This window comes from Plectropomus leopardus, chromosome 6 (assembly GCF_026936395.1).
Source record: "Plectropomus leopardus strain MGB_pleo_1.0 chromosome 6, ASM2693639v1, whole genome shotgun sequence".
Taxonomy (NCBI): domain Eukaryota; kingdom Metazoa; phylum Chordata; class Actinopteri; order Perciformes; family Serranidae; genus Plectropomus; species Plectropomus leopardus.
The window spans coordinates 264,866-275,010 of record NC_142181.1 but is presented as its reverse complement, the minus strand read 5'-3'; the positions used below and the strand labels follow the sequence as shown (position 1 = coordinate 275,010).

Sequence of the window (10,145 nt, the reverse complement as noted above, 5' to 3'; positions counted from 1 at the left end):
CAACCATAAAATTAAATGAGATAAAAATGAGTACATTTACACATACAATTATACACACACAAATACAGACATATAAACAAACAAAACAAAAAATATAACAAAAATATGTTCAGATAAAATTTAATGAAAATAATTAAAGATCAATAATAAATCATTTTAAAAATATATCTTCAACTAAAATAGTAATAGTAACTTCTATATCATACAACTGATAATACCTGACCTGTAATACAATAAAATATTACGTAAATACATTTAAAATAAATGAATGAACACATGTAATTATACATGCTTAAATGCTTATACATATAAAACATCAACAAAATATGTTTAAATAAAGTTTTATGCAAGTGCATGACAACAATACATCTACTTAGTATTTATATATAAGTATATATTTATGTAAAAGTAAATCATAATATCATAATTTATCATATATAATTAAAAGTAAATCATATATATATATATATATATATACTGCATATGACATGAAATTGAATGATCAAATGCAACAAAATGAAATTATTAAATCAGATGATATTAAACTATAATATTTATAAATGATATTAAATAATATTAATAAATAAGATTATTGAATCAATTAAAATTTATAATTAAACGAGGCGAAATAAAATTATGAAATTAGATTAAATGGAAGATTTAAGAGTTTATTGGATGATATCAGATAAAAGGATTAAATGGGATTAATGACCTCTGACCCCGCTGCTGTAATTGGCTCCACAGCGCCTCCTCCGGTCCGCTCAAACTTTCTGCTGCCGGAGTGACTTCCTGTTTTGTCCGGAGGAGCAGAGCCTCCTCTGCCGTCTCACCAAACTCTTCCTCCTGCTGCTCCTCCTGCTCCTCCTCCTGCTGCCGCTCCTCCGTTACACCGACACTCCGGCGGCAGCCCGCCGGGACCTCCTGGAGCCGGGGACCGGGAGCTCGTGGAGCCGGTGGCCGGGACAGCGCGCAGGGAGCCGGGCGGCGCGGCGCGGAGGAGCCGGTGTGTCTGATGGATGTGACCTGAGCTCCGAGCCGCTGCTAATGCTAACACCTCTGCTAATTAGCCTGCTGGGCTAACAGCAGCAGCTGAACTGGTTCCGCTGGTTTAACTGGGGGCTGCGTCCGCCGGTCAGCCGGCTGTCTGAAGGCGAATTTACTGAAGCTAAAGGAGCTAATCCTCATGGGGACCGTTTGAACTGTCCTCTGTCCTCCACACAGGGGTGCTGGACTGGATGAACTGGGTTTACTGGGAGTCCAGAGACAGCCGGTCCCGGGTTTAAACTGGTCCTGGTGTTTGTGTAGTTTCTGAGTTAAAACAGACTTTTGTTTAATGAGGTTCTGAATCTGGTCTGACTGGGTTCACCCTGAAAACTGATCCAGTTTGAGCCAAGTTAGAGTCAAGTTTGAGTCCAGTTAGATCCCAGTGTGAGTATAGTTGAGTCCAGTTTGAGTCCAGTTAGAGTCCAGTGTGAGTATAGTTGAGTCCAGTTAGAGTCCAGTTAGAGCCCAGTGTGAGTATAGTTGAGTCCAGTTAGATCCCAGTGTGAGTATAGTTGAGTCCAGTTTGAGTCCAGTTAGAGTCCAGTGTGAGTATAGTTGAGTCCAGTTTGAGTCCAGTTAGAGTCCAGTGTGAGTATAGTTGAGTCCAGTTGGAGTCCAGTTATAGTTCAGTTAGAGTCCAGTGTGAGTATAATTGAGTCCAGTTGGAGTCCAGTGTGAGTATAGTTGAGTCCAGTTTGAGTCCAGTTGGAGTCCAGTGTGAGTATAGTTGAGTCCAGTTTGAGTCCAGTTGGAGTCCAGTGTGAGTATAGTTGAGTCCAGTTAGAGCCCAGTTATAGCCCAGTTATAGTCCAGTTAGAGCCCAGCGTGAGTATAGTTGAGTCCAGTTAGAGCCCAGTGTGAGTATAGTTGAGTCCAGTTTGAGTCCAGTTAGAGTCCAGTCTGAGCACAGTTTGAGTCCAGTTAGAGTTCTGGGCTAAAACCAGTGGTGGGTGTCCAGAGACAGGTAGTCCTGTTAAAGTGTCCCCCCGGTTGAGTCTTTGGTTGGACGGTTCTGTCTCACACAGAGGATCTCTTGTCTAAACTGGCTGTACATGTATGCTGGTCTTACTGGTGGTATTAGTGCAGTCTGTGGTGGTACTGGTGTTACTGGTGTTGACAGTCTGCGGTCCTGCTGGATGCCGTCGGTCCAGGTCTAAGCCGGTCCACCTCCAGGTTCGGCACATTATGGCAGAGCTCCAGCAGACCCCTACCTCACTGTGCTGCTGCCGTAAATCCCTGCCAGTCTCAGGAACCCGGTGCATCGGGGAGTCCGCCCGGCCCTCAACTGGTCCGGGACCTGGGGCTCCACGCAGACCCCTAGTAGACGTGGCCTCCGCGTCGAACTTCCGCTGCTTCCAGCTGCGGCATGTCCACCTGGACCTGCGGCTGAACTTTGCCGTGAAGGAGATGAGCGGCTGGCTGGTCCTGGACCTGGTCCCGGTCCAGCCAGGGGTCCACACCCTGGTCCTGGACTCCCACCCCTCCCTTCTCATCCAGTCCATTGACTGTAAAGTCCCTGGGGCCAGGCAGGATGAGCCGCTGTCCCTCACCTACCGGCTGGACCCCTTCACCGACTATGGCTCCTCGCTCAACATCAGCCTGCCGCCAGCCGCCGCCAAGCCAGGCCGCCTGATCCAGATCACAATCCGCTACAGCACCACGGACGGGCCAGCGGTAAAGACGCCGCCGCACCGCGCCTCACTAATAGACCTGACTCACCTGAGACTGACTCACCTGAGACTTACTCACCTGACACTGACTTACCTTATATATGTAAATAATCAGTATGAAATGTTTCTGTTTCTTGTGCGTGCGTGCGTGTGTGTAGATCTGGTGGCTGGACTCAGAGCTGACCTGTGGACAGACCCGTCCTCTGGTCTTCACTCAGGGTCACTCGGTGTGTAATCGATCCTTCTTCCCCTGTTTCGACACTCCTGCGGTGAAGAGCACATACACTGCCACCGTCAGGGTGAGTCTTCTGACACACCTGTACACACCTGTGATACACCTGCACACACCTCTGACACGCCTGTAAACATCAGTGACACACCTGTACACACCTTTCACACACCTGTGATATACCTGTCACACACCTGTACACACCTGTCACACACCTATCACACCTGTACACATCTGTCACAGACCTTCATGTACACACCTGCACACACCTGTACACACCTGTCACACACCGTCACACACCGTTACACACCGTAACACACCTGTACACACCTGCACACACCTGTCATACACCTCTGACACACCTGTCACAGACCCGTACACACCTGTGATACACCTTCTTCTACAGTCTTCTTTTCCCCCTTTTTCATCTCATTTTTCTTCCTTTTCTCCTTTTTTCTTCTTGTTCTTAAACTCTTTTCTCCTGTTTTTTTCCTCTCTCTTTTCTTTCCTTCTTGTTTTTCTCCTTCTTCTCGTTCTCTTCTCCTTGTCTTCAGGTTCCAGACGGAGTGACGGTTCTGATGAGTGCGTCCCGGAGTTCGTACTCCAAACAGGACCGTGTCTTTCAGTTCTCCATGGAGTTTCCTGTGCCGTCCTACCTGGTGGCGTTGGTGGCCGGAGAGCTGCAGCATGTCGATGTCGGCCCGCGGTCAGTTCATACTGGTTCATACTGGTTTCTGTTCTGTTTGTGGTGTGTTGCTTTGAGTAAATCGTGTATCTTTTTTGTTTGTTTGTGGCGGCGTTTGTTGACTGAACCCCGTCTGTCCTCTAGGAGCCGTGTGTGGGCGGAGCCATGTCTGTTGTCGTGTGCAGTGAAGAAACTGGGCGGCAGTGTGGAGCGCTGGCTGGGCGTGGCCGAGGAGCTGTTTGGACCGTACCTGTGGGGCAGGTGAGTGCAGAATGCGCCAGGTTTCACGATGTGGCGATTGTAAGACGGTAACAATGGCTTTTCGCTGCCCCTCAGGTGTGACATCGTGTTCCTCCCCCCCTCGTTCCCCATCGTTGCCATGGAGAACCCCTGCCTCACCTTCATCATCGCCTCCATCCTGGAGAGCAGCGAGTTCCTGCTTATCGACGTCGTCCATGAGATTGCTCATGGCTGGTTCGGCAACGCCGTCACCAACGCCACCTGGGAGGAGATGTGGCTGAGCGAGGGGCTGGCCACCTACGCCCAGCGCCGCATCACCACCGAGGCCTACGGTAAGAGTACTACTACTGGAACTACTGGAACTACTAGAACTGCTATGACTACTGCTACTATTACTACTACTACTACTACTGCTGCTGCCACTACTACTACTACTACTGCTACTACTACTACTACTAATATTAATAATACTATTACTACAGCTATTACTATGGCTACTACTACTACTACTACTGGAACTACTATGACTTCTATCACTGCTACTACTACTACTACTACTACTGGAACTACTATGACTACTACTACTGCTACTACTACTGGAACTACTACGACTACTACTACTGCTACTACTACTACAGCCAGCACTACCGCTACTACTGCTACTGCTACTGCTGCTTCTACTACTGGAACTACTACAACTACTACTTCTACTACCACTGCTACTACTACTGCTACTGCTACTGCTGCTTCTACTACTGGAACTACTACGACTACTACTTCTACTACCACTGCTACTACTATTGCTACCACTACAACATCTCCTGCTACTACTACCACTGTTACCACTACTGCCACTGCTACTGCTACCACTACAACTACTACTATTACTGCTGCCACTCCTGCCACTAATACTTCTGCTGCTTTGGCTACTACTGCAACTTCTACAACTACTACTGCTATTTCTGCTGCTTTGGCTACTACTGCAACTTCTACAACTACTACTGCTATTTCTGTTACTACTGCTACTACTACTACTGCTACTTTTACTACCACATTACTACTGCTATTACTAGTGCTGCTACTACTACTTCTTCTATTACTGCTGTTACTACTACTGTTACTACTACTGCTGCTGCTATGATCACTGTTCCTAATGTTACTACTGTTACTACTACTACTAGATCTACTACTACTACTGCTAGTGCTGCTGTATTACTAGGTTACGACTACAGCTACTTCTACTGATACTACTTTTGTACTGATGCATACAGTGAGAGTACTACTGCTCCTACTACACTATTACTACTGAGGCCTAAAGTGAGAGTACTGCTACTAGGACTTAACAAGAGGTGCTGGATGAGAGATGGTAACTTTACCCTCCTCCTCGTCTGCAGGTGAGGCGTTCACCTGTCTGGAAACTGCCGTGCGATTGGACGCCCTCCACAGACAGCTGCGTCTTCTTGGAGACAACAACCCCGTGAGCAAACTGCAGGTCAAGTTTGAGCCAGGTAACACACACACACACACACACACACACACACACACACACACACAAGCCCGTTGACGGTGTCCTGATAGTGTGGTCATTCTGTGCATGGTCCCCACACTGTACCTCAGACATGTTGTTGTCCTCTCAGGTGTGAACCCCAGCTCTCTGATGAATCTTTTCACCTATGAGAAAGGCTTCTGTTTTGTGGCGTACCTGTCTCAACTCTGTGGGGACGTCAGACGCTTTGACTGCTTCCTCAGGGTCAGACGCACACACCCACACACACATTTTTTCAATTAGTTGATTAATTTAAAGACAAATTTAACGATGATTCTTAAGATCTTGTTTTTTTATTACTTGATGATTATACCAATCAATTTTCCAAAAAATAAATATTGCAAACTTGTCTCATCAATATTTAATACATTTTATTCCACCACCTTCTCTAAAAACACTGATAATAGCAGTATATTTGAAATGAATCTAATTGAAAAAATGAAAATAAATCAAAAACAAGTCAAAAACAAACATTTAAATGGCCTACAAAAGTGCCAGAAATTAAATTTAATTAATTTAATAATTTTTATTTTTATTTTTTTTCTGTAATGTGATTTGAATACAATCAGAAATATAATTTGATGACTTCCCTTTTTTTTTGTATATATATTTTTCTAATTTGTACATAATCTTCTTGTCACCCTGCACTAATTTCTTGATTTGTGCGGGACATGTCTTTACATGTTGCTCATTGGCTTTTCTCATGTGTTTGAAAAGAAATTGCTCCTATTTGCTCAGATTTCAAAGGTTTAAATACTCGCTAAAGGCGTGCGAATAAAGCACGAGAAAACTGATGTTGATACGCGTTTCAAAGGGTTAATATTGAAAGTAAAACTACAAGTAAATTCTGGCAGTTAAAATGCAATTTTGAGAATTATGAAGTTTTCCTCTTAACATGTAAACCAGCTTACATGACACCAGAAGCAAAGCGAGGTCCTTTTTATACTTAAAAATTTCAAGAATAAGTTTTTCTTCTCAGGCATTCAGGAAACAGCAAATAAACATGTTGTTGTTGTTGTTGTTGTTGTTGTTTTTTAGGATTACATCTCAGAGTTCAAGTTTAAAAGCGTGGTGGCTCAGGATCTCATTGACTACTTCCTGGGTTATTTCCCTGAGCTGAAGGATGCCGCTGTGTCCCAGAGAGAGGGTGAGGACGGACAATCAGGACAGAGACATGAGGGATGTCCTCGGATCCAGAAATACCATTGTCTGAAAAAAATACTTGAAATATTTCAAAATATTACTGATACAAAAGTACAGAAGCTCCATCATCAAAGTGAACAGTACTTCAAGTATCAGAAGTAAAAGTCCTCATTTAGTCCTTTGTACATTAATGTAGGAGATCAGATACTCCGTGTACTATTGTAGGATATCACTTTGTACACTAATGTAGGAGGTCAAAAGTCAAGGTCACTGTGACCTGGTTCGTCTTATTTTAGTGAACTTGAAATCTTAAAAACACCTTCAGGGATTTTTTTTCTCAAATTTGTACAAACGTTCATTTAGACTCGATGAGCTGATTCTAGTTTTATGTAAAAGTATCTGAAGCTCTCTGATATACTAAGTGCAGTACAAGTACAAAATACCACAGTATGTAGTTCTTGACTACCGCAGGAAGTTCCTGGACTGTACTGTACTGACGTGTGCGGTGGTGACGTCACTTCCTGTGTGTGTGATCAGGTCTGGAGTTCGAGCGCTGGCTGAGCGGCTGTGGTCCTCCCCTGTACGAGCCCGACCTGTCAGCAGGGGGCGCTCTGACCCGGCCGGTCCACGACCTGTGTGACCTGTGGAGGAGCAGCGAGTCCCCAGACCTGCAGACCCTGTCCCCCTTCGACCTGTCCTCCTGGAGCACCTTCCAGATCGTCCTGTTCCTGGACCGCATGCTGGACCTGTCCCCTCTGCCCCAAGGTACTACTGACACTGCTACCACTGATACTATGAGTACTACCACCGATATTACTGATAATACTAGTACTACCACAATATTATTAATACTGTCATGATACTACTGGCGTTTGTGCGTCGGCTAATGGGGATCCTCAATAAACATAAACATAAACATACCACTGATACTGCCAATACTTTCACTAATACTACTAATACTATCAATACTACTGCTACTGATACTACCACCAATTCTACTAATACTACTACCAATACTACTAATACTACTACAAATACTACTAATATTACAACTGACACTAATACTAATAGTACTACTGATACTGGCATTGATACTTGGTACTGATATTGCTAATACTACCACTTACACTGCTGATACTGATACTAATGATACTAATACTACTGATACTGCTGATACTACCACTAATAGTCAAGTCAAGTCAGTTCAGTTTTATTTATAGAGCCCATTATCACAAACACAGTCTGCCTCAGAGGGCTTTACAGCAGGCACCCTCCCTCTGCCCTCGGACCCTCACATCACCCGAGGAAACACTCCCAAAAAAGAACCCCTGAAAGGGGGAAAAAAGGGAAGATACTAATACTACTGATACTGCCGATACCACCACTAATACTACTGATACTGCTGATACTACCACTAATACTACTGATACTGCTGATACTACCACAGATAGTACTGATACTGATACCAATACTAATACTAATACTGGTACTGCTATTGTGTCTTCAGCAGTGTAGCGTGTTACTGTGATCACATGACATGTGTGACACTTGGATTTTGGAAAATTTTGAATTTTAGGAAGCTTCTAGGATTTTGGGACATTTTTAGATTTTTAGGACATCTCTATGATTTTAGGAGACTTTTTGGGTTTTAGGACATTTATAAGATATTCAGACGTTTTCAGAGTTTTGGGAAGTTTCTAGGATTTTGGGACATTTTCGGGAGACACAGGGCACATCCTTTCAGAGGGTTGTGAATGCAGCAGGTTTACCAGGCGGTGATGTCTCTGTGTCTGTCTGTGTGTCCCAGATGTGATGTCCAGCCTGTCCTCCTGTTACTCGTCCTTGTTTGACGGGCTGAATGCAGAGGTCCAGGTGCGCTGGCTGCAGATGGTAGTCAGGAACTCGTTCTACCCGGAGCTGCCTCGAGTCCGAGCCTTCCTGCACAAACACGTGAGGACACGCAATGAGTCCCTCTCCCCACCTGTCCCTAGTCCTCACACTGACGCTTTGTGTCCTCCCGCAGACGTCCAGGATGTACACCGTGCCGCTCTACGATGACCTGGTCGCTGGGGTGATGAAGTGCGTTGCCGTGGAGATCTTCAACCAGACTCAGCGCCGCCTGCATCCCAACCTGCGGCGGACGCTGCAGCAGATCCTGTTCCAGACCAGCGCTGCTCCAACCAATCAGAACGCTTCGTCTCTGACCATCGCATTCTCCCTCCACCACCGCCACCGCCTCCTCTGCTGCCACTGCCGCAAAGACAACCGCCACCATTGCTCTGCGGGACGTCAATGTCTCCGCCTGAGGTCCACCTGTCCTGTGATTGGTCGATCAGGCAAATGATGTCAGCTGTTGCCGGGACGATAAAAGTTTGAACGCTGTGATGAAGAGAAGTTTGTACGACAGGAGGTCAAAGGTCATGGCTCCAGGCCGTGATGATCATGTGACTGTGTTTGATTTTAAGGACAACGCTGAAGCTCAAATCAGACAAAACATGTTCACAAACGAGTCCTCTAATTGGACGGAGGTGAGCTATAAAACGAGTCCTCTGATTGGACGGACGTCGGCTATGAAAGGAGTCCTCTGATTCGCTTCAGAACGTCGTCAGGAGGCTGAACGATGCGTTCACTGTCGTCGCTGCTGATCACTTTAACACGCTAACTACATGTAGCTGAAATCATCTGTAACCCTTTAGTGACTACCTCCGACTGACGCCTGCAGACAGCACTCGGGGCGCCACACTCACCCAGCAGGTCACATGACCCAGCACCAGCAGACTTCACCTGAGTGGCCTTATCGCTGCGTTCACTGCCGCTGGGAACGTTTGTCTTCGTCCCTTTAACGTTTTTACCTTCGGCAGCAATAAAAACACTTTAACTCTGAAAACAGGAAGCAGGGAGCGGCGGGCAGGAACTGAACAGATCACTGATACCGATCACTGATACCGATCACTGATACCGATCACTGATACCGATCACTGATACCGATCAATGTTTCACACAGACAACTGTTTTATTTATTTTTGTTGGTTTGAAGTTGAAAGAGTTCCCAGCTGTCAGTGAATGCCTCTTTGTAACAAACTTTTGACTTCAAATAAAAAAAAAACAACTACTTAAAACTACAGATTATTTTCTTTATTCAGAGCCTTTATTTTGAAGGCACAATTTTAATATTTCACAATAAAATGTTACAATCTGGTTTCAAATTATGGTTTCCAATGAATCCACTGCTTTTATTTTAGAAGAGATTTCATTAAAAACCGGAAATGTAAGGTCGGATTTTTTTCATAATAAAGCTATCAGCACTTTCTGAAATGCACCGGACGTTGTGTGGCGTCACTTTCAAAATAAAAGGTGCGTAAAAATGCTGCTTTCAACAAAATAACTTTAACGTTAAAGGAAGTGTGAAGACATATAAAAAATAAATGAGACTGGTTTATGTTGTGTTAATAAGATAATAATAATATTGATAACTATAATAATAATAATAACGGTTACAACAACAATGAAAACTGACTGAAGTTTCTGGGACGGTAAATGCAGATATCTGGTTATCACAGTGAGGTAGACTCACCAACAGGTAAGTGA

At 44.7% G+C, this 10,145-nt stretch overlaps 1 protein-coding gene across 1 annotated transcript; it reads left to right on the top strand.

Moving 5' to 3' along the window:
• The first annotated feature begins 757 nt into the window (after nucleotides 1-757).
• rnpepl1 (arginyl aminopeptidase like 1) lies at nucleotides 758-9,679 on the top strand. The gene is given in 12 exon segments (XM_042481017.2): nucleotides 758-2,718; nucleotides 2,873-3,013; nucleotides 3,498-3,649; nucleotides 3,773-3,889; nucleotides 3,965-4,200; nucleotides 5,263-5,376; nucleotides 5,506-5,618; nucleotides 6,453-6,561; nucleotides 7,095-7,322; nucleotides 8,365-8,507; nucleotides 8,581-8,768; nucleotides 8,770-9,679. Coding segments are annotated over 12 exon segments (2,253 nt in total). The 5' UTR covers nucleotides 758-2,100; the 3' UTR covers nucleotides 8,864-9,679.
• The last annotated feature ends 466 nt before the right edge of the window (nucleotides 9,680-10,145 follow it).